Source organism: Phyllostomus hastatus, unplaced genomic scaffold (genome assembly GCF_019186645.2).
Source record: "Phyllostomus hastatus isolate PE091 unplaced genomic scaffold, TTU_PhHast_1.1 phas_scaffold_129, whole genome shotgun sequence".
NCBI classification, from domain to species: Eukaryota; Metazoa; Chordata; class Mammalia; order Chiroptera; family Phyllostomidae; genus Phyllostomus; species Phyllostomus hastatus.
In genome coordinates this window covers 11,699,525-11,723,277 of record NW_025334009.1, presented here as the reverse complement: position 1 = coordinate 11,723,277, position 23,753 = coordinate 11,699,525, and the positions used below count along the sequence as shown (strand labels likewise).

Genomic DNA, 23,753 nt, shown 5'->3' with positions numbered 1-23,753 from the left:
TTCAGTCCACTGAGCCACACCAACCAGGGCAGATGATTCTTGATAATAGATAAGAACTGCATAGCAAACAAGAAATCAATTATAATTATATAGTTCAGAAGTAGGTACATGTTTTTATTTCTTTGAGTTTGCTATCCATAAGGTCACTTGTGGGTGGAATAGGGAACCATTACTGATATATTTGTTTCAAACTTCTGAGCTTAAGTTCATATAAGCAACTGTAAGATCTTAATCCAGAACTCAGTGACAGATTGGTTTCAGTGACTGAACATTTCTTGCAGCTTTGTAGAACCACTCAAATATCTCCTGGCTTAAAACACTGACGAGTTTTTTAACCTGTCCTGCTACTGCTGCTCTTAGTTTCCGCAAATTGAATGTAAAACACTTAAGCTCAATGATAGTATTTCTTGAGATACTTGTTTTCTGCTGCTTTCATTATAGCTTTTGAGGAACTTGAAAAAGCCTTGAGTACAGCCCAGAAAGCAGAAGAATCACGGAGGAAAATGAAGGCAGAGATGGATGAACAAATAAAAGCCATGGAGAAAACGAGTGAGGAGGAGCGCGTCAGTCTTCAGCAGGAGTTAAGTCGGGTGAAACAGGAGGTCGTCGATGTAAAGAAAGTAAGACTAATCTTCAACTGAAATGAGTTACAGTCGTTTTAAAACTTGTCTTATTTTTTGACAATCTTTGACCATGAAGAAGAGTTACTTTGTATTTTAGACCATAATCATTTCACGATATTCAGGGTATAGGAAAAAAAGCAATTTGATAGGGGAAAGAACTTAAATCTCTTTGGATATACTTCCCAGAGATGGTCTGTGCATATGATTTCTCTTTTATGTCTTAAAATCCTTTTTTAAAATTTTAATACAAAAGATAGCATGTTATAGATACTGTTCTGTATTTTCCTTTTTCACTTAATAATCTGTCTTGGAGATTGTTCCTTATCATCGGTAATTATAATGACGCTGTTTGTTTTAAAGACTGTTCAGGATTTCAGTGTATAAATGCCTGATAATTTAATCACTCTTCTACCAGTGGATATTTATGTCATTTTTCATTACTGCAAATGATGAGTATCCTTATCATATATGCTCACAGATTCCTAGAATTGGAATATTATTAAGGCAAAGATTTGTGTGTATTTTTAATTATTGCAGAGTTGCTACAAACCCTATGGAGGACAGTTTACATTCTCGCAGCAGCGCGTTAGAATGTGTTCCCTGCTTCACAGACACGGTGCTGCCTAACTTTTTTTAAATCTTTGCAAGCTCATCAGTTAGAAAAATGACATCATTGTAGTATTAATGTTCATATATATATATTACCAGCATGAAAAACATTTTTATATGTTTAAAAAATATTTTGTTTTTCTTTTTGAGTTACCTGGTCAAGTTCTTGACTCATTTTCCTATTGGGCTCTTGATCTTTTTCTTACTGATTTGTGGAAACTCTTTACTTATGGTAGGAATTACCTCTTCAGATATAAGATGCTTTTATCCAAATAATTTTCTCTTGTTTGTTACTCACTGACTTTTTTATGTTGTTTGTTTGTTTGTTTCTGTGCAGAAATTTTTCTTTTTTTAAAATGCTCTTTAGAATTTTGTTCTTTAAAAATACATTCTCACTTGAAAACATTTTTTAAAATTCTGTGTTTTTTTTTCTGGCACTTATATGCTTTTATTTTCTATGGTTAAATCTTTGCTCCAACTGGAATTTATTTAGTGTAAGGAGTGAGGGGGGAGCCAACTCTAATTTTTTCCAGATGACTACCAAGTAGTTTCCAAATCATTTAAAAAATAATCCATGTTTTCCCTCTGAAATGACATGCTATCTTTATTACATAGTGAATTAGTATAAAGCTACATATGGTTTTTTTTTGGATTCTCTGTGCTATTCCACTGCTTTTCCTGGCCATGTGCTGGTATTACACTGTTACAATTACTCTAAGTTTTATAATATGCTCTACTATGTGATAATCTTATTTTTTAGAAGAGTATTGGCTATTCTTGCATGTTTATTTTGTCTAGTGAACTGCCCCCCCATTCCCAGTTTGTTGGTAGCTTTACTTGATTATCGTATTTTCAACTGTAAGACACCCACCTCCATTTGGGAGGAATAATGGTTGTTAATGCTGCTATTGAGTTCTATTTACATTTACATTGGTGAAATGTTATGTTATTTATGTTATTAAAGATTTTACCACATTTTTTGCTTCAACATTTTTTTTCCTATTTTCCTTTAAAACCTAGGTGTGTCTTATGGTCTGAAAATACAGTATATTTATATTAAATTTTTAGATTTATTTAGGGAGACTTGACATTTTTATAAAATCAAGCCTTCCTGTCAGAGGTAGAACAAAGTCAGTAATTCTTTAAATAAATAGTACATGTGCAGAAAGCCAGGCATAATTAGATCGGTGCAGCCTGGGCAGCTTGACCCCAAAGTGGAGTGTCCTCTCTAAGAGCATCTCTATTTCCCCTACGGTGCTTCCCAGTCCTGATTGGTGAGGAATCCCTGCAAGATGCAGAAAGGGCTTCAGCCCCACGGGACTGACTGCTGCAGCAGGTCTCCCTGTCTCCAATGAGGAGCAATACCGGTTTCTCTTTTAACCATCAAGACTTCAGTGACTCTTGATTTATGTGGGAAATATGTTCTGATTTTTCCTCCTAAAAAGCTATAGCTTGTTAATTAAACCATAACAAAGTATTATTTGGTTGTAGTACTACATATTTTATTCTGGGTGTTTCACTTTAACTATCTGGCTGATTTTCAGAAATCCTCAGAACAAATTGCTAAACTACAGAAGCTTCATGAAGAAAAATTGGCCAGCAAAGAGCAAGAGCTGACCAAGAAGTTTCAGACCCAAGAAAGGGAGTTTCAGGAGCAAATGAAAGTAGCTGTTGTAAGTATTTATTTTGTTTTTGCTGTAGGTAAACTTTCAGTGTTATAAAGTTGTTATCTCCACTCCCCTGGCTCCCACCTTGAGGTCGGACCACTGGCAGCCTTGACCTTTGAGTTAAGAAGGGATAGGATGTAGGCAGAAAAGAGGCTGTCAGAGCTCATTAACTTAGTATTGTGTGAAAATTACATTCACTGATCTAACAAGATTTCGTTAACCAGTTTGTAAATCATCTTTCTCACCCAGGCAGTGGGCTGTGACTAGGGAGAAGGAAAGGAGAAGATAGGTTAATTGAAGCTGTGAATGAACTAGTGACTGCATAATTCAGGAAGAAGTCTAAAATCTCACCAGACTGAATGTAGCAGAGCTCAAGACTTAGACATTTTTGTCTAAAATGCATTTTAAAGAAGAAAAAATGAAAATGACCAAGTACTTTTCATTTTAAGTAGAATAATTTCACTAGTAACTTTCAGTCCATATGATGTTTAATAAATAAAGTAAAATAAAAAACAACTGACTGAACTAACCAAATCATTAACTGGAAGCAAAAAGATTTTTAGAGTAGTATAATTTGAAAGTTTAAAACAAAAAACATTTTTTAAAATTGTGAAAGCCTTTTATGTAAGTTATCATAAGAAAAGTGTTAATGCCAAAAATTTGGTTTGTTTTTATATGAAGTTATTGTGCGTAAGATGATACACATAATTTAAAAATGCTTTCAGTGCAAAGGAATGAGAAACAGTATTCATAACTTTAATCTCCTTTATTTTACATATATACCCTTTTTTCCCCACTGTCGTTTGGATTTAGGCCTCCGAAAATTCCCAGCAGCAGTTATTCTTGAACTGAGTCAGAGCCCTCTCTCTGATCTCCGTGGGGCAAACAGGCACATGGATTGATAGTAATGTTGGCTGAAGTTAGGGGTTTAGTCTGTGGTCATGAAATGTACATATTTACGGGTACATATTTATATTCTTTGTTGGTCCAGAAAGTATTTTGTTTATAAGAATACTTAAATTATAACAGGACAGCATAAAATTAAAATAGGGACATAGATACTATAAAAAACAGTATGGTATATCTTAAAAAAATTAAATATGGCGCTGCCTTATGACTCAGCAATTTCACTTTTGGGTATATATATCTAAAGAAACCTAAAACACTAATTTGAAAGAATATAGGCACCCCTATGTTTATTGCAGTGTTCTTGACAATAGCCAAGGTATGGAAGCAGCCCAAGTGCCCGTCAGTAGACAAATGGATTAAAAGTGGTGGTCCATGTATACAGTAGAATATTACTCGGCCATAAAAAAGAATGAAGTCTTAACATTTGCAACAGCATGGATGGACCTAGAGGGTATTGTGCTGAGTAAAATAAGTCAGGCAAATACAATACCATGTGGGTTCACTTATACGTGGAATCTTAAGAGCAAAACAAAGAAACAAAATAGAAACAGACTCATAGACACAGCTCAGACTGATAGCTGCCAGAAGGGAGGGGGTTGGAGGGCTGGGTAAAAGAGGGAAAATAGTGGCATAGAAATGAAGCAACACAGCGGGACAAAAATGAAGCTAAAAGGAATGATGCTAAAAACTCTTGTCATAAGAACTGTGCATTTTCATGCCAGTGTAGTTGGCTTTTGGGGACACTGAGCCTTGAACTGTGCTGTAGGCACTGATACATTGAGGCATACTCTGAATAGAGAGAGCAGGTCACAGACACTTGAAGAGCACACAGTGTGCACACGTGCCACTGTCCTCGTCCATCCCCTGTTCCACCTGGTTTCTTAAAGAAGTCAGCTTCTAGTTGAGTCAAAATTCAACAGACTATTAAAACTTCCTCTTTCACTTTTATGGGCACATAGACTTGCATTTAAAATACAGTTTACATTAAATAGTATAGTATGTTTAAAATTGATTAGAAATGAATATTTTCTTATCAATCTATTTATAGTATGGTACAACATCTTCTTAAAGCGATATGCTTCCCCAGGGTGTGGTGAACTGAAAATAGTGTTGCTGGTAGCACAGCCCTCAGCGTCAGGTATGGATAGGTATACTTAATTAAGAGTCCAAAGCCGGTAAGTGTTATAGGTGCTCTCTAGAGCTTCTCATTTCAGATGGTGAATGATAGCTAATAAGGGCACCAAAGAAGAAGCTTCTCAGGATTGATGGGATGGTGAAAGAGCCCAGATTGTCTGGAAGGAGTTATGTAGGCTTTTGAAGTTGTTGGATTTTGTAGTATTTTATGGATCTAATCCATGTATTCATATGTAATCCTCTGATTTTGACTGGTTTTCCATGTGGGGCTCCCTATTACAATGAGGTGTTTCTCACAAATTATAAAAGCTTATAATCTAGTTTCTCCACCTAGAGTTTAAAAAGAAAACTCTGGAGTGCAGAGAAGAGGTAGTAGCAGTTGTGTGACCTGTCACTTTCAGCAGCGTTTTCTGAAGCGTTTTACGTAGTGGAAAAATAGCAGATGTAGTGGGGTCACTGGAACAGGAGTTTTCATATCAATAGTAATTGTGGCAAATATTGGCCAGACCACACTGTAAAAGCCACAGTGCCTTGCTTCTTTGGACTCCGGTGTGGGAAGAGAGAGGTGATGGTAGTGTGCCTGCCTTACAGGACTGGTGAGCCGATCAGTGGAATGTGTGATTTCTGTGCAAGTGCTTTGGGAATGCTGAAGATGTATGTGGGTCTAAGGTGGTATTGTTGTTGGCACAGGAAAAATGTCAATCAGAATATTTGAAGATCTCCCAAGAAAAAGAACAGCAAGAATCTCTGGCCCTGGAAGAGTTAGAGTTGCAGAAAAAAGCAATCCTCACAGAGAGTGAAAATAAACTTCGGGACGCTCAGCAAGAAGCAGAGGCTTACAGAACTGTAAGTTCATGTGGTATTCAGGCTCCAGAGCTGTGAAATTGTTTGAATATGAAAACTATGTTTTCTCTCCAGTTGTAGAGAAGCTTTTGTGCTACTGGCTTAGATTTACGTACCTGTGCACTTCATTTTTGATAGTAACAGCGATTCCTGACAGTGGTCTGGTGTTTGCTGCAGGCTGCTCCTGACTCTGCCTCCAGCTGGCCGTGTGTCTGTCAGCCACTCACGCTGATTCTTTGCACCTGGGCTCTGTGGCCTCTCCGCTGCATCGCTTACCGACCCTGACCTTTAGCAAGTGGCCTCACTTTGTGGGCAGCCCTTGCCCTGGTACCTTCCTGCCTGTCCCCCTTCATCTCATGTCAGGTCCTGGACATAGTTTATTCTCTGTATCACAGTTCAGGTAGGTTTAAGTTTTTCCCAATTTTCCCATATTAAACATAGTCCTATAAAAAACGTCGGTATATATGTCTCAGTGTGTACATTTTTAAGGCCCCTGGCCCTTCCCTCAGAAGTATATGAAATGTACACCCTATTTTGAATAAACTGACTGATGTCATTTATTTAGTCTTTTTGTTCTGATTTAGACAGTGAAACAGTCATGCTTTTTACCTATAGTTCCAAGCTGCTTTATTTTCCCATTTCCATCATTTACATAAGATGGCATGGTGGAGGGGACTAGGTGTTCAGTCCTAGATCTTCCAATACTAGCTTTGTAAATTAATTTTCTCACCTGTTTAACAAAGAGATTGGATTTGGTAATTCCTTAAGACCTGCTCTGACATTCTGTAGCTCTGACAGCCTTTTTCCTTCAGAGTCAACATTGATATTTTCATGGGATAATAGTAATCTTTGGTCAGATTTGTGTAAGTTCCTTTTGTTTGTTTTTGTAAATTATTTTCTGAATAATAATTTTTGGAGTCAAGAAATCAGTTACATTATTTATCTTCCAAAATTAAATTATGAAAGTAATAGGATACTATTATAGACCTTAAAAAAACACAGAAAAACACCCATCTTTCTACCAACAGTTACTATTAGCTACTTTTATGATTTCTTATTGACTATTCATACAAAATATTCTTAAGATATAGGTAGTTGAATAGTTACCCATGTAAGTAGAAAGAATCTGAAATTATGAGTTATGTTAAAAATAGAATCTTTTCTCTGTTATATAACTCCTTTAAGCGTTGAGCACAGAATTTTTTTTTTTTGGTCATTTCTAGTTTTTTGTGTATATGTAGTTTATCTAAATTTTAATCTTTAAATAGGTGTAGACATCATGTCACATATATCATTGCTAATATGTCTGTACTTAATAAAAATACATCTGTTTTTATTAACAGAGAATTCTTGAATTAGAAAGTTCTTTGGAAAAAAGCTTACAAGAAAGCAAAATTCACTCAGAAGATTTGGCTATTCATTTGGAAGCTGAAAAAAATAAGCACAATAAAGAAATTACAGTCATGGTTGAAAAACACAAGACAGAATTGGAAATGCTTCAGCATCAGCAGGATAACCTTTGGACTGAAAAACTCCAAGTCTTAAAGCAACAGCATCAGACTGAAATGGAAAAACTTAGAGAAAAGTATGAACAAGAAAAAGAAACATTGTTGAAAGACAAAGAGAATCTCTTCCAGGCCCATATAGAAGAGATGAATGAAAGGACATTAGAAAAGCTTGATGTGAAGCAAACAGAACTGGAATCATTGTCTTCTGAACTGTCGGAAGTATTGAATGCCCGCAACAAGCTAGAAGAGGAACTCGGTGTCCTAAAGAACCAAGCAAATAAAGTGAAGGAGGAGTTAGAAGCCAAGCTGGATGAACAGAAAAATCATCACCAGCAACAAGTTGACAGTATTATTAAAGAACAAGAGATATCTATCCAGAGAACTGAGAAGGCATTGAAAGATGAAATTAATCAACTTAGGCTTCTTTTGCAGGAAAAGGATAAGCATTTGAAAGAACATCAGGCTCATGTGGAAAATTTAGAGGCAGATATTAAAAGGTCAGAAGGGGAGCTCCAGCAGGCATCTGCTAAGCTGGATCTTTTTCAGTCACACCAGAGTACCACACGTGAGCAGGCAAAGGCATTTGAGGACCAGTTGGCCCAGTTGCAGCAGAAGTTGTTGGATTTGGAAGCAGAAAGAGTTTGTCTTACCAAACAGATAGCTGACGTTGAAACACAGAAGAAAGATGTTTGTACCGAATTAGACACTCACAAAATCCAGGTACAGGACTTAAGGCAGCAACTTGAAAAACAGAATAGTGAAATGGAGGAAAAAGTAAAATCTTTAACCCAATTCTATGAGTCCCAACTTAAAGATAATAACATAGAGCAGGAACAGACAAGGCAAATGTTGATGGAGAAGGAGAATTTAATTTTACAAATGAGAGAAGAACAGAGCAAAGAAATTGAAACACTCAAACAGAAATTATCAGCTAAGGAGGACAGTATTAGGGTGTTACATGAGGAATATGAAACCAAATTTCAAAATCAAGAGAAGAAAATGGAAAAAATTAAACAGAAAGCAAAGGAGATGCAAGAAACATTAAAGAAGAAAATGTTGGATCAGGAGGCCAAGCTTAAAAAAGAGCTTGAAAATACTGTTCTAGAGCTTAGTCAGAAAGAAAAAGAGCTCAATGCCAAGATTCTGGAACTGGCACAGGCTAACTCAGCTGAAGTCAGTGAGGCAGTGTCAAGACTGGAAACAAACCAAAAGGAGCAAATGGAAAGTCTTACTGAGGTGCATAGGCGAGAACTCAAGGATGTGATATCAGACTGGGAAAAGAAACTTAATCAGCAAGCTGAGGAACTTCAGGAGAAACACGAAATCCAACTACGGGAAAAAGAACAAGAGGTAGCGGAACTGAAGCAGAAAGTCCTCACGTTTGGATGTGAAAAGGAAGAGATGAACAAGGAAATAGCAAGTTTAAAGGAGGAACAGGTTAAACAGGATACAGTACTAAAGGAGTTACAGGAGCAAGTCAACCAGAAATCTGCTCATATGAATTCTCTCTCACAAAATGAAACTGAACTGAAAGCGCAACTTGAAAAGCTGGAAGCTGACCTGAAGCATTCTCTGAAGGAAAATGCTTTTCTTCAGGAGCATGTAGTTGAACTGAAGACGCTGTCAGAAAAAGATAAGCTTATGGTTTCTGAGTTGACTGACAAGTTGAAAGCCACAGATGAAGAATTTCAGGGTGTAAAATCTTCACATGAAAGAAGTAAGAAAAGCCTAGAAGATAAAAGCTTGGAATTCAAAAAACTGTCTGAGGAACTAGCAGTTCAGCTGAATACTTATGCTAAGAAAACTGAAGCCTTATTACAAGCTAAAACAAATGAACTAATCAACCTTAGTAATAGTAAAATTAATGCCATTCTCTCTAGAATTTCCCATTGTCAACACCATACAACTAAAGTTAAGGAGGCACTACAAATTAAAACTTGCAAAGTTTCTGAATTAGAAGCACAACTTAGACAGCTAACAGAAGAGCAAAATACACTAAGGAGTTCTTTTCAACAGGCTACCCACCAGTTGGAGGAAAAAGAAAATCAAATTAAGAGCATGAAGGCAGATATCGAAGGCCTTGTAACGGACAAAGAGGCCTTACAGAAGGAGGGGGGCAATCAGCAACAGGCTGCCTCTGAAAAGGAGTCTTGTATCACACAGTTGAAGAAAGAGTTATCAGAAAACATCAATGCTGTCACATTGATGAAAGAAGAGCTTAAAGAAAAAAAATCTGAGATCAGTAGTCTTAGTAAACAGCTAGCTGATTTGAATGCTCAACTTCAGAATAGTATCAGCCTAACTGAAAAAGATGCAGTCATTTCATCACTGAGTCAGCGACACGAGGAGGAACAACGGAAACTGCTGGATCAGGTGCAGGATTTATCTTCGAAAGTTGAAACTCTGAGTAAAGAGAAAATTTCTGCCCTTGATCAGGTAGATCACTCATCTAACAAATTCTCAGAATGGAAGAAGAAAGCCCAGGCAAAATTCACACAGTATCAAAATACTATTAAAGAATTGCAGGCGCAGCTTGAGTTAAAAGCAAAGGACGCCAGTGAAAAGGAGGAGCAGATAACTTTATTGAAGGAAGACCTTGATCAGCAAAATAAAAGATTTGAATGTTTAAAGGGTGAAATGGAAGATAAGAAGAGCAAAATGGAGAAAAAGGAATGCAATTTAAAGACTGAGTTAAAAATTCAAACAGCAAGAATTTTGGAATTAGAGGAGCATGTTACTCAGAAAACTAATGAAATTGTGTCCTTAAATGAAGTTCTTAAAAATTATAATCAACAAAAGGATGTTGAACAGAATGAAATGGTTCAGAAACTGCAGCACATTCAAGAGTTAGGAGAAGAAAAGGACAACAGAGTTAAAGAGACTGAAGAAAAGGTCTTAAAACTTGAAAAACAAGTGGCTTGCATGAAATCTGAACTTGAAACTAAGAAGGAAGAATTGGAACATGTAAATTCAATGGTGAAAAGCAAAGAAGAGGCGTTAAAGGTATTGGAGGATAGACTTGAGTTAGAGAGTGCTGCAAAATTAGGGGAACTGAAGAAGAAAGCTGAACAAAAAATTGCTGCCATCAAGAAGCAGCTGTTATCTCAAATGGAAGAGAAAGAACAGCAGTATAAGAAAGATACAGAAAGCCATTTGAGTGAGCTAAATACAAAATTGCAGGAAAGAGAGAGAGAAATTCACATCTTGGAAGAAAAACTTAAGTCAACGGAAAGCTCACCACAATCAGAAACATCAGTTGTACCCAGCTCAGCAAAAAATGTGGCAGCATGTACCGAGCAAGAAGAAGCAGATTCCCAGGGCTGTAGGCAGAAGGAATGTGAGGAAAAAATCAGTGTTTTACAAAGAAATTTAATAGAAAAGGAAAAGCTATTACAGAGACTAGAGCAGGACAAAGAAGAGACAGTGTCTTCTCATTCTGAAATGCAGTGCAAATACCAGGAGCTCTTAATAAAGCTAGAACATGCTGAAGCAAAACAACATGAGGATCAAGTTATGATTAATCATCTTCAAGAAGAACTTGAATTAAAAAACAAATATTCCTTGAGAGTATCCCAGCACATGGAAGAAGAAAGAGGTAAAAATAACATAGGGGCAAAGCAAAACTTGGAAAATGTAGTTGATGATGTCCAGAAAACCCTCCAGGAGAAGGAACTAGCCTGTCAGATTTTGGAGCAAAAGATAAAAGAGCTGGATTCCTGCTTAGTTAGAGAGAAGGAAGAACATAGAGTTGAAATGGAAGCGTTGACCTCAAAATATGAAAAATTACAGGCTTTGCAACAACAGAGGAATGGAAAAAGTAAACCCACAGAAATTTTGGAAGAAAGTGCTGAAGAAAAGTCCAAATCACATGTGGTCCAACCCAAATTGCTTAGTAACATGGAGGCTGAGCACCACGACCTGGAGTCTAAATTAGCAGCGGCAGAGCAGGAGAAGCAGAAGCTGGGCAAGGAGATTGTGAAATTGCAGAAAGATATCCGAATGTTGCGGAAGGAGCATCAGCAAGAATTGGATATAACAAGGAAAGAACATGAACAAGAAATGGAAGAGAAAATCAAGTAAGTTTTTTTTTAGCATAAATATTTATAAGGCAGTCTTCCTTAATTAAGTCCCTTTTTTAGGTGCCTAATACAGTTGAGTTTCACCTACCTGAAGTATTAAACATAAATCTAGTAAATTAAATACTGAGGAGAAATAAAAACAATTTCAGGCAGAGGGAATGTTTCTCTGTGTCCATTTGTCGGGGGGTGGGGAGCTCTTATAACATATAAGATCATGATGTTAGGTATATATCCAAGGAATTGTAAGTGGAAAAGGAAAAATTTCAAATCCCCAGGACCAGTCCCTAAAAGTAATCATAGTTTACTTATCCTTTCAAATTTTACTGTGCCTAGACACACACGCACACTCACACACACGCAGTTGTACTCCCCTCCCCCCAATCCTGTGTACACTGCTTTGAAAACCAGTTCTCTCTTTACAGCTTGCTTTTGTACAATAGTAGTTAACTTCGTGTCTCTGTTATTCAGGCTGGAGCAGGAGGACCTTGAGTTGAAGCACAATTCCACGTTAAAGCAGCTGATGAGGGAGTTCCACACCCAGCTGGCACAAAAGGAACAGGAACTGGAAATAGCTGTAAAAGAAACCATAGGTAAGGAAAAATTTAAATTCAGTAAAGAACAAGCAGTATCAGCAGAGACTGTTTATAATTTAAGCTTAATCTTTTCACACTATGCTGCTAAGTGCTTTAAGTAATTAAATTGGAGGAAAAATGATTCTTGCCCAGGAACGTTCTCTCATGGGAACCTTCGCTGCCTGGCACTGCCGTGCCTTACTGAGGGGAGCCGCAGGGAATGAACCCGAAAACCCTGGCGAATTGATCACCTCGTAGAGACACTTCTGCTCTGGGAGAAGGGCACATCTGATCAGCTGATTTTTATAACATTTGATTTGAAACATGGATTTTTGCTGAAATTGGGATACAGATATTAATTCTTACCTAATGTGTTGTCTTGTGTGTGTCCACTTTTATTTACTAGATAAAGCCCAGGAAGTGGAGGCTGAACTTTTACAGAGCCATCAAGAAGAGACAAACCAGTTATATAAAAAAATTGCAGAGAAAGAAGATGATCTGAAAAGAACAGCGGAAAAATACGAAGAAATCCTTGATGTACCTTATTTTCTCTGTTTTGAAATTTAGCTATAAGAGATTTCATGATAGTGTTAGAGAAGATTGGGCTGTCAGACTTTTTTTTTTCTTTTGGCTCAACCTTATCCAAATTAGTATTTCTACACTCTATGTAGATTTATAAGTAGTCTAACGGACTTATGCCAGGATTGTAGTTTCCCGATCAGGTTCTGCTAACCAGGCAGTACAGTCTAGTTGGAAGGTACTGAAGCAACAGTGAGTTGCTAAGGGGAAGAATTTATTCTCTTATTTGTATTTCTCCCAAAATCAGGCTAAATTGTGAGAGACCCAGGCTAAGAAACGAGAGCTTGTGCTTAGATGGTGTCTAAGTGATAGAACAGTGAGTGTCTGCCTGGGTGTGGCCACTTAGCTTAGTTGAGAGCTTTCCCAGGGGGCCAGTTCCCTTTACTTCACCCCTACCCAATTTACATGGTTTTCGTTGGTCTCAAAGGATGAAAAAGATGGGGAAAAAAAGGAATGCACCAGCCAGATTTTTTATATTTAGTGGAAGACTATTTCAGTGTCCTTATTCCACTACTGGAGGATTATCATTATTTTTGTGTGTGAAGATAAGCCTTGAATGCTAGTGAGTATTTTAGACTCCAAAACATTTCCAAATGTAAAACAATGTAAATTATTCTTCACTGGGTTGCAGATTCTTTGGTTACTCCAAGCCTTACTTCACTATATTCTGAGAACCATTTGATGACTAAGAATGCATGAATCAGTGAATCCTGCCTCAGCTGACTTTGGCAGCAGTAAAAGTCTCAGCCAGGAATAGATTCTAATAATTTTAAATGTGATTGAAAAGGCTGAAATTCCAGGGGATGACACATGCTTATAAATGGCACTTTTTTATACTGTTTGAACTTTAGATCTCATTCTGAATAATTTCACATCTTTTATACTTCCATAGAGCATATATGTGTGAAGTTTTTAAAAATACGGTTGTTTCTTGAATGCTTAGAGAATGTTGGAATTGGAAGATACATTAAAGCTAGTTTAGTTTCACCTTTTTTTTTGCGGGCGGGGGGTTTCTCTAGAAGGAGAAGCAAGTTTAGCATAGTTGAATGATTTTCCCAAAACTACCTAGTAGGTGTTAGAGCAGCCACTCTTCATCAGCGTTGTATATTTCGTAAAGACTTTTTTTCCTTAAGAAAGGCACGTGGGGAAGGCAGCAGTTACCGTGGATAATCAAGTCAGGGAGCTATAGAGTTCCCTTTTGTGAACTACTACTCTGTATCCGGATGTGTGGGGTAGCAGTTGGCAGGTTTCCCTGGATATGACAGATGTGTAGGTAGAGGGGTGAGGGGGCAGGGAGGGAGATTAGCCTTTGGTATGGTTCATCCTTGAAAATCTGCTTAATTTATTAGAGAAAACTAAGCAAATGGTCCTTCAAGCTTTAGACTTAAGAGTAGCAGAGCAGGTGGGCAGGAAGTGGAGGGTGGGCAAAGGACTTGGATGGACTTTTGCCCAAGCTCCTTCCTGTGTCTCAGACCAGCACTGTCCATTAGAAATACAGTGCAAGCCACAAATGTGAGCCACATAGGTAATTTAAAGATTTTAGTAACCACATTACAAAAAATCAAAAGAAACAGGTGAATTTAATTTTAATAATGTTTTAACTCATATCTAAAACATTATCTTTTCAATATGTTAATCAGTATAAAATATATGTATGAAGTTTTGAGACGAGTGTGTTTTCACACTTACAGCCCATCTCAGTTCGGACTAGCCACCTTTCAGGTGCTCGTGGGCAGACTTGCAGCTGCCAGGCCTGGGGTTGAGTTTGTGGTTGAGCAGGCAGTCCTCATCTAAACACTCCACATACATGCTCTGTCTTGAAGAATTTCTTTTATAAAATGTAAACATTCTCAGTACACACCATACTGCTTTTATTCTGAGGCATTCTCTTACCATTTTCCCATTTAGAAACTCCTGGAGTTGGAGTTTTATATGGGATTTGTATATATTATGTAGTGATGTCCTCCCACCCCTGAAAAGCTGTTATCAGATTGATGATCTGTTTTAATGATGACATTATTGAATGCTGTATTTTTGCCATCATTAAAATAATTCTGTGATTTGTTAGTAGCAAAATGGGGTACAGAAGCATTTTCCTTTTCCTGCCTTTGCTATCTAAATGACATCGTTCCCATTCCTTCCTTGAAGAATATAGAAACTTGTCACCCTTGAGTCACTTCTCCGCTGCTCACATATGTGTATGTATCCGTACACCTTTCAGGACATGGAATCTGCTTGTGTCCTCTGACTTCACAGGCAGAGAAATCCTCTCTCTCCCTTCAGTTGTGTATCTCCAGCACAACACAGAGTAGGCTCTTAGGACGGAGTGTTTTTATTGAGTTGCAGTGCGTGCTCCTCTCCTGGATAACCCCACCACCGCTGCCTCGGTCTGGGCTGCCGTCTTTCATCTGGTCCGGTCAGCGTTGCTGCTGATATTTCTTTGCTGAGTCACTCATCTCTTCGCCATTGTTTTCTACCTTGAGACAAATGTGATCCATCACTTCTCCTCCTAAATGTCTCCAGTGGCTTCCCACTGTTCAGGTGGCAGCTCCTCCGGTTCAGCCTGTGTTCCAGCCAGACTCAGCTTTAGCTTACTCCTCACCGTCCTCCACCTTTGCTTGCGCTCCTCGGTGTGCCCGCAGGTCTCGTTCTCGAACTCCATGTGTCAGTCAGCGCAGCTGTGGGCCACCTCTCGTTTTGCTTTTAAAAAGAAACATTTAAAAATTTAAGTTTCACTTAGGAAAAAATGATTTTGAGTGGAGTGTATTCATGTGGTTTAAAGATCCAAATAATATAAAAGAGTATAGTTGGAGAATGGTCTGTAATGAAAATTGTACCTATTTCTATTCTCTGTATTCTACCTCCAGTCCCTCTTCTTCCTCCACAGGTAGCCATTAGTGTCCTACTTAATATTCCAGTATTTCCTGATGTGAACTGAAACAAAAATGAAACATTCTTATTTCTTTCCAACCCAAAGTTAGCTTTTTTAAGTGTACTTTTCTGCATCATATTGTTGTCACAGTTTTTTGCAGACCTCTTAAATGGAATTAATTGCCTCTGTTTTCTTTTGTACTCATCTATATGAATTACTTCACTTATAATGTGATTTTTGTCACACACACACACACACACACATGCATGCATGTGTAGATGTATTCACACATCTGTCCTCTCCCCCAGACTATAAGCATCTTGTGGGCAGGGGCTTTGTTACTCATCTCTAATCTTGAGAACCTAGCCAAGTGCTTGGCTCCTGCTGGGCACTTTGAAGGAGGTGACACGTGGTAGGGCGGGGGAGACTTGATTTGGGAAGAGAGGTGGCGGCAAGTCGAACAGGCACGAGTAAAGGAGCTTGCCTACTTGCCTCAGTCCTAGCCTGAGAGCAGTTTCGCTGGGAGGGAGTAACTCCTAAAGCTACACGGGTTGCAAAGCTGGTTTCTTTTTGACAGTGATTGTGTTTTAGTGATTTGTCTTTGGCATAATAACTAGTCCTTCAAACATAATTTCCGTGTGTGCATATGTATTCAGTCTAATTTTTCTTACTGTTTTTGCTTCAAAGCAAGCAGTACTGCTTTTTATTTTCCCAAGAAGACTAGAAAGTTTTTACAAAGGGAACTACAGACCTGTTTCTTAAATTAAAAATAACACATCAAGGATTCTTTTGTAATTCTTAGAGGGCTTGCTTTAGATTGGCATCCCACAGCTGTCAAAGGAATCGTTAGACATAGCTAATTGCCATGTTGAAGTCTGGGCTGTACTGAATAGCTAAGACACAATTCTTTCAAACAAGGCTAACCCACATTGACAAAGATATTCACACTGGATGGTAGAAGGCAGAATAAAAACAGAAAACCAAGAGGTGGCAGGAATGTATTTACGACAGTTTCTGGGTAATGGTGGTTTAGGGGGTGGTAGCTGCTTAAAGTGGGTCTCAGTGGGGAGATGTTGAAGGGGACCCCCGCTTTGCTTATGTTGAGAGAAGGGGTTCATTCTTTTTCAGGTGGCCTCAATTCAGGACAAGTGGTATTTACAGTCAGATTTCCATGTGTCCCGTGGTGGTTCATTGCCTTGTTTTGTGCCAGGGGGCCTGTTGTTCGTTTTTGAGGCTGTTCCTTGGTTCTGGCAAGTCAGCATCTGTCAAATCAGATACCTGTTTACAGTGGTTTTTCCTGCGTGACTCTTACTCAGCAGACCCTCGTCCTGTCTTCATTGCTTAAATTTGATCAATATTCCAATTCCAAATGTTCTTTTAGCACAGATGCTGACTCCAAACATGTTCAGGTTTGTCCTGCAGAGATAATTTTCTCTATACCGTGTTGTCTCTCTACTGTGTTCTTTTTGGTAAGTTTATTAACACGTTTGTTTTATCCTAAAGGCTCGTGAAGAAGAAATGACTGCAAAAGTAGTGGACCTGCAGGCTCAGCTTGAGGAGCTGCAGAGGAAATGCCAGCAAAGGCTGCAGCAGCAGGAGGACAACCCTGGCAGTGATAAAGTGAGAGGAACTGGACTTGGCCTCACAGTATTTCTTGAAAGCATCATCATTTCCATCATTTGAGTCGCCTAACACACACATACCTACCTCATTTAACCTGAACAAAAGCCTTTGCCTGTATTTTGTACACAGTGAAACTAAGGTTCAAAGAGGTTAAATGAAATGTTCAAGCTGACAAATCAATGTTGTATTAGGAATTTAAACCCAATCTGCCAGGCTTCAAAGCCTAGCCAGAGGTGTCCAGCCCTCTGGCTGCATGCGGCCCAGGATGGCTATGAATGCTGCCCAACACAAAATCGTACATTTACTTACAAGCTTTCTTTAGCTCATCAGTTTTTGTTAGTGTTTGTGCATTTAATTTGGCCCAAGACAACTCTTCTTCCAGTGTGGCCCAGAGACACCAAGAGGTGGGATACCCCTGGGCCCTGGACATTTCCGTTACACTAGGGCCTCTCAACCTTCCCTATGGGGAGAGCAGCAGAGGCCCGTGAGCCCCACAGCCTGAGGCAGAGCCAGAGTGGTCCGCAGAAAGTGTGATGCCTTTAGGTTTTTATATTTTTGTGTTAAAAATTCATGTAAATTTTATATGCTACTCTAATATAGCCTCATTTGTAGTTGCATAGAAATATTTTTAGTTATATACCATGAAGAAAAACAGTTGCTGTTTTCCTCCTTGGTTATTGAGTCAGATGCAGATGTAATGAGTTAGTTTGAGAGATTGGACTGCATTCAAAGCGATCTGGCACTGTGTATCTAGGCATTTTTATAATCCCATTTTTTTAATCCTCACCTGAGGACATGTTTATTGATTTAGAGAGAGGGGGAGAGAAGGAGAGAGAGAAACATCAGTGTGAGAGAGAAATACCAGTCGACTGCCTCCCGTGTGCACCCTGACTGGAGATCAAACCAGCTACCTAGGTATGTGCCCTGACTGGGAATTGAACCCGCAGCCTTTTTTTTGGTGTACGGGACGACGCTCTAACCAACTGAGCCACCTGGCCAGGGCTCTCTTCCCAATCTTTAAGTAAAGTTGATGCTGTGACAGAGAGGCCCTGTTTACCCTGTGGCTTCCTGTTCCACTGTGCACCTCGACACGTGCACACCCACAGGACACGTGGGTCCCGAGTATAAGAAGCCAATCAGTGTACCCTTCTGCTCCCTAAACTATTCTCACTCGTCCAGTATGGTCTTTTCATAGCATTGTCATGAGGGGCTTGGGAAAGGAGGTGAGCACTGTTCATGTCTTCATCATTGAGAGTTGTAGGGAATTCACTACAGAATGTCAGTTACCAGGTCGCAATTTTCTGGGCACCAATTACACGGACCACTTTCCCAGAATGGACAGAGGAGGCCTCTCCCCGCCCCATTTGGTTATGATGTGAATATATTAGGCGCTACAAAATATTACTTCCTTTAAGAAGAATACATGTATTTTACTGTCTAACATGTTCTTTTCCTTGGCATCAAAATAAGTATTGGTGTTGCATGCAGTGACATTTTGACCTGTGTTGGGATGGCAGAGTATTGAAAGATTATGAAATTAATATTTAGGTTTTCTGAGTCCTTGTGTCATAAGAAAGGAGAGGAAATACCCTTAATTTTTATTTCTACTCTAAGAAATACTTTTTAAATTTATTCTTCTGAATTTTTATCCTATTCCTTCCTTTTGTTGTTTCTGCTGTGTCTTGCATTGCATATCAGTGTTGAGTTCAATGAAAAATTATTTGTGACTATAGCTAAGAGTGGATTCCCAGAAATACTTGTAGAAGTTTCCTTAAAGGGCCTGTATGCTTTAAATAGATATTAATATGCTTAATGTTTTACAAATTATACAAGAATATGAATATTCTTGTTAATTTTACAAATTATACAAGAATATGAATATATGAATATATTCTTGTTATAAGAGAATCAGATAATACAGAAGTACACACAGTAAACCCTCCCCTGCTAAGTGGTATTCATTGTTACAAGTTTGGTGAGTGTATATTTATACCATAATAGTTTGTACAGCAAAATAGGTCTGGTTTAAAAGCAAATAATTTAAAGTGGTGTCATTTCAAATCTGACCACTCTCTTAAGACTGTAACATTGAATTCTTATTTCCTTGTAATTTCGTATTACTTCATTTTATTGTTTCTTCAAAATTTTATTGTATACACTCATTTTTTTTTCTTTTCAATTTTCAGGTATCAATTATGGAGCTACAGGTAAGACTAAATTTTCATTGAATTTGACTGAAAATAGTGCATTTTTAGGAGCATCCTGAGTTTTAAGTTAAAATATAAAGGAACTGTTTTAAGTAGAAAAAAATCCCCAGCCAGTACAGAAAAGCGTGCAGACAGTGATGACACCCATATATATGGCTTTCACACTTGGCGTTTGCTCTTTCAGACACAACTTGCGCAGAAGACGACTCTGGTCAATGACGCAAAGCTGAAAGAGCAGGAGTTCAGAGAACAGGTACCAGTCTGATTGGTGCTTTGTGTTTTAACTGCCTTCCTTGGTTTATGTTAGTATGTGTTTGGATCTCTTTCAACTAATTACAGAAGGACTGATTCAATAGTTGGCTTTGTAATTTTGTTTGAACACTTGTTTCCAATTCTTTGGATTGTATTACCAGGAGTGGAATTGCTAGATCATACTGTAATTACATGTTTTAACTTTCTGAGGAACCACCTAACTGTTTTACATAATGGCACCATTTTACATTCCTACTAACAGTATAAAGATTCTGATTTCTCCATATCCTCACCAAGTTTTTTGATTATAGCTCTCCTAGTGTGAAGTGGTATCTCATTATGGTTTTAATTGGCACTTTCCTAATGAGTAATGATGTCGGGCATCTTATCATCTGCTTGTGTCTGTTCTTTGGAGCAATGTCTGTTAAGGCCTTAGCTCATTTTTAAGTTGGGTTATTTGTTTTTCTCTTGTTGAATTTTAAGTGTTCTTTACATATTCTGGATATAAGTCCCTTATCAGATACATGATTTGTAAATATTTTCTCCCATTCTATAGATTGTCTTTTCATTTTCTTGATGTGATCCTTTGAGGCCCAAAAGTTTACTTTTGTTAAAGTCTGATTTATGTATTGTCCCCTCTGTCGTCTGTGCTTTTGGTGTCATACCTGAGAAACCATTGGTGTTAATTTTATTTGACGATGCATTTTCAACATTAAAAAAAATTGAGTGGCTACAGCAGTCCCTTTTGGTGCCAGATGGTCTCCATGTGAATTTTACGGTTGATTTAAATATGTATTATTTCAGATTCACAATTTAGAAGACCGTTTGAAGAAATATGAAAAGAATGTGTATGCAACAACTGGGGTCCCCCCTTACAAAGGTAAGACCGACCTCTCACATGATGTTGCCTGTGGTTATCTCAATTGGGGTATCAATGGATGATTTTTATTTTTCTCTTTCTAATTTTATTCTTTCTAATGAATATATTTACCTTTGTGATTCACCAATAGTAGCTGGTTTTAAGGAAATAATGGTGGTAATCTAAAACAATGAATGCATATTTGTTGTTTAAAAATTCAAATAATGCTGCAGTGTACAAGTGAAACTACAAGTTCCCACTCCATTCTCCAGTCTCCATTCTCCGGATGGGCCTGGTTGTCGGCTTATGTGTGTTTTTCCAGACCCTCCTGTGTATAATCTGCCACACACGCTCATGCAGACACAGTGACACATCTTACATGCTTCTGTTTTTACTATTACAACAATGACACGATTACTAAATTTTAAACCAGGATTAGAGGAGAAAATAATTTTGTAAACATTCTTACATGCAAGTTGGGGAAGGATGATTTGGAAATACTATTCTCAATTTAAATAATGTGTACTACATACAGAGGATTTTAAAGCTGAGCTTGGGTTTGTGTGTAGTTGTTCCCTCGAGATAATCATCATTGAATAATCTCATAACAATTTTTCATTCTCAGTTTTACTGCCTCACTGCATTCAGAATAGTTTTATTTTGCTAAATATTTTGTAAAGCTTTCTGCTTTTTTTGCAGGAGGTACTAGGACATGAAGCTAAGCCATTTTGCATTCCTTTGTGTATTTTTGAAAGTGCTTAATTGCTATGAAATAACATTAAGATACTATACAGTTTTTAATTAAATTAAATAAGGACTTGCTTTGGATTCTTTCCAAAATGCTTTTCAAAATGAAGGGAAAACTGATTTGGAAGTTTCCTATGGCTTATTGCAGAGGAGACTCCTGCCACAAAGATTGCCTCTCATAGCTCAGTCAGCACATGTGAGTCTCAGCGCAGAACTGCTCAGGCAGTGCTCAGCAGTGCCTAGAGATAGTATCGATTCTTTTTGGTAAGTTTCAACGTCAGAATTTCATACATAATTTTTTTCTCAGTTTTAAGTTGTAAAATGATCAGATGCAGTTTATTTAATAACATACACAATGTCAAGTGCCACGCACTATTATAAAGTACACTTTGCGTATCAACTTATTTAATCCTCTCAACAAGCCGAGTCGTCTGGTTGAATATGTACATCAGTCTCTTCACCATGCCACTTCTTTAAAGAGTAAAATGTGCACCATCATGCAGGAAAAAGTATTAATTTCTTCTCCAGGAAAACAGCAACAAATAAGTTACCTAATGTTTAAAACAATAAAATCGATTATTTTCTGAAAAGTGAAAAACATTGCAGACATTTGCATTTTGTGTTGCCCTAGAGCAGTGGTTTCTCAAGCAGCGTGCTGCGGCTGGCGCTCTGCCGTGCTGCAGGGGTTCTCAGAACACGCAGCGCCCGACTCTTCAGTCGGGGGCACGGGCTTCTTTATCCGTAGCTGGTCAAGTAAAAAAAATGACAACAGCCAAAACAACAGTAGCCATCTTGTGTGAATGAATCAGAATTATACCTACTTTTTTGTCAGATCAGCAAAAAATATATTTTTTGGTGTCCCGCAGAATTTTAGTAATTAGTTTATGTGTGTCATGAGATGAAAAAGGTTGAAAATCACTGATATAGAGGGATGAAACATGTATTTTTTGAGGAGGAAATTATTTGGTTCTTGGTACTTTGTATTTGCAAAGTGTGGTTTGAGTGACTTGGGTGTTCTAAAAATATATACTTTTAAAAAATAAAGTAGTCCAAACATATACATACACGTGACATAAAGTTGAGTGCGGAGGCTAGTTCACACCTTGGAAGCCGCCATCCAGAGCACTGCAGTGCCTCTGAGGCTCCTCGTGCTGCTCTTGAATCTTCTGTCCCGCTGTTCTGATGTTATGGCGTAAGTGCAGCTCCCCTCTGCGGGGGCCCCAGGCCCAGTCTCTGGTTTCTTGAGAAAGCTCTCCATGTGGGTTTGACTGTCGAGGCATCCCCAGATTGCCGTTTGCCTCCCTGTTAAATCACTGCTTTCATTTCCCTGTGTTCCTCTACCCCTTCAGGGATTTCCTACGACCCTACAATGTTTCCACGCAGCTTTCATGCAGCGTTTAGATGTTTCTTGATAGCAGAGGGCTTTTCAGATTACCTAGTGGGCCACATTCCTGGAGGCTGATGCAAGCATAGACATCACATATGCATATTATGAATTTATTCAGATTAAAGTTTGTCATAGTGTTACTTCATATACCTGAACTGTATTCATTCTTTACTTTTAGATTGAATGGAGCTTAATAGCTGCACTATAACTCTTTATGGCAGCTTTTAAAGATGTGAATCATAATATTTGAAAACCATTATAATGACATTAATCATGCATTTTTTAGTTATTTTGCTTATCCTGTGTATTCAGAGACAGTTTTGGAGATTTGATTTAAACTTAGAGTGTTTTTAAACTTGGAATACTAGAAAAGCTAGAATACTATTCTGAAATACTAAGTTCTTAATAAAGTAAAAATGATTGTTAATTTTAATCATCGTAGAAGCCAACCCATAATATTTAAGAAAGAAAACCAGTTTTTAGGAATATTTGTATTCCCTAAGTATAGTCTTTAAATTTGTCATTCTGGAAGAAGGAAGAGGGAAAAAATGTGAGAAATAATAAGGTTACTATAATAATTATTGTTTTCTCTACAAGGGAAGAATACCATTTGGAATGCTTTACGTACATACAATACAATACCATGCAATACAATTAATTAGCATAGGAATGGTGCATCTCTTTGTTTAGTTGTTTTTCAGTTTGTCTATTTTCTAAGTAATAATGAGTTTATCTAGTTTTGTCTTTACAGTTTGATCTGTTTTTTATTTGACAGGTGGCAATGTGCACCATACTAATGTCTCGCTCTTCGGAGAACCTACTGAGTTTGAGTATTTGCGAAAAGTGCTTTTTGAATATATGATGGGTCGTGAGACTAAGGTATAAATCGTGATGGGGTTTGGCATGTGGCTTGCTTTAAAAGGGAATGTGTCATTTGTAGTACACATACTGATTCCATACGTTTACTGTTAACACAGTACATGCTAATGGTAACTGATGGGTGTCATTGCTCTTAATTTACTGAGGTTGATGGCCAGATTTTGCTTATAGTTCTACATTTATAAAATACTGATTTTAAAAAGACTGTTGGATAATGCGAAATACTAAAATTTAAAATTTCATTAACTTAATACTTTGTGAAGCATGTGGCTATTTAATTTTTGACCTGCAGATCTTAAAGTTAAGATAATAGATTTTATTTTCATGGAGACTTAAGGACTAATAGTATAAAAGTACTGGAAATGGTCATAATTAAGAATGACTACTTAGGGGTATTTAGAAAT

At 37.8% G+C, this 23,753-nt stretch overlaps 1 protein-coding gene across 3 annotated transcripts in view; it reads left to right on the top strand.

The window, feature by feature from the left end:
• Positions 1–23,753, top strand: part of GOLGA4 (golgin A4) — a 91,589-nt gene that overhangs the window by 51,911 nt on the left and 15,925 nt on the right. For all 3 annotated transcript variants that reach the window (XM_045856517.1, XM_045856519.1, XM_045856518.1), the window contains 11 exons: positions 442–620; positions 2,777–2,905; positions 5,633–5,788; positions 7,129–11,369; positions 11,841–11,962; positions 12,351–12,481; positions 16,899–17,015; positions 19,205–19,225; positions 19,410–19,478; positions 20,282–20,357; positions 23,246–23,349. In XM_045856517.1, coding sequence (XP_045712473.1) covers positions 442–620; positions 2,777–2,905; positions 5,633–5,788; positions 7,129–11,369; positions 11,841–11,962; positions 12,351–12,481; positions 16,899–17,015; positions 19,205–19,225; positions 19,410–19,478; positions 20,282–20,357; positions 23,246–23,349 — 5,345 coding nt within the window. The remainder of the gene's footprint in view (positions 1–441; positions 621–2,776; positions 2,906–5,632; positions 5,789–7,128; positions 11,370–11,840; positions 11,963–12,350; positions 12,482–16,898; positions 17,016–19,204; positions 19,226–19,409; positions 19,479–20,281; positions 20,358–23,245; positions 23,350–23,753) is intronic.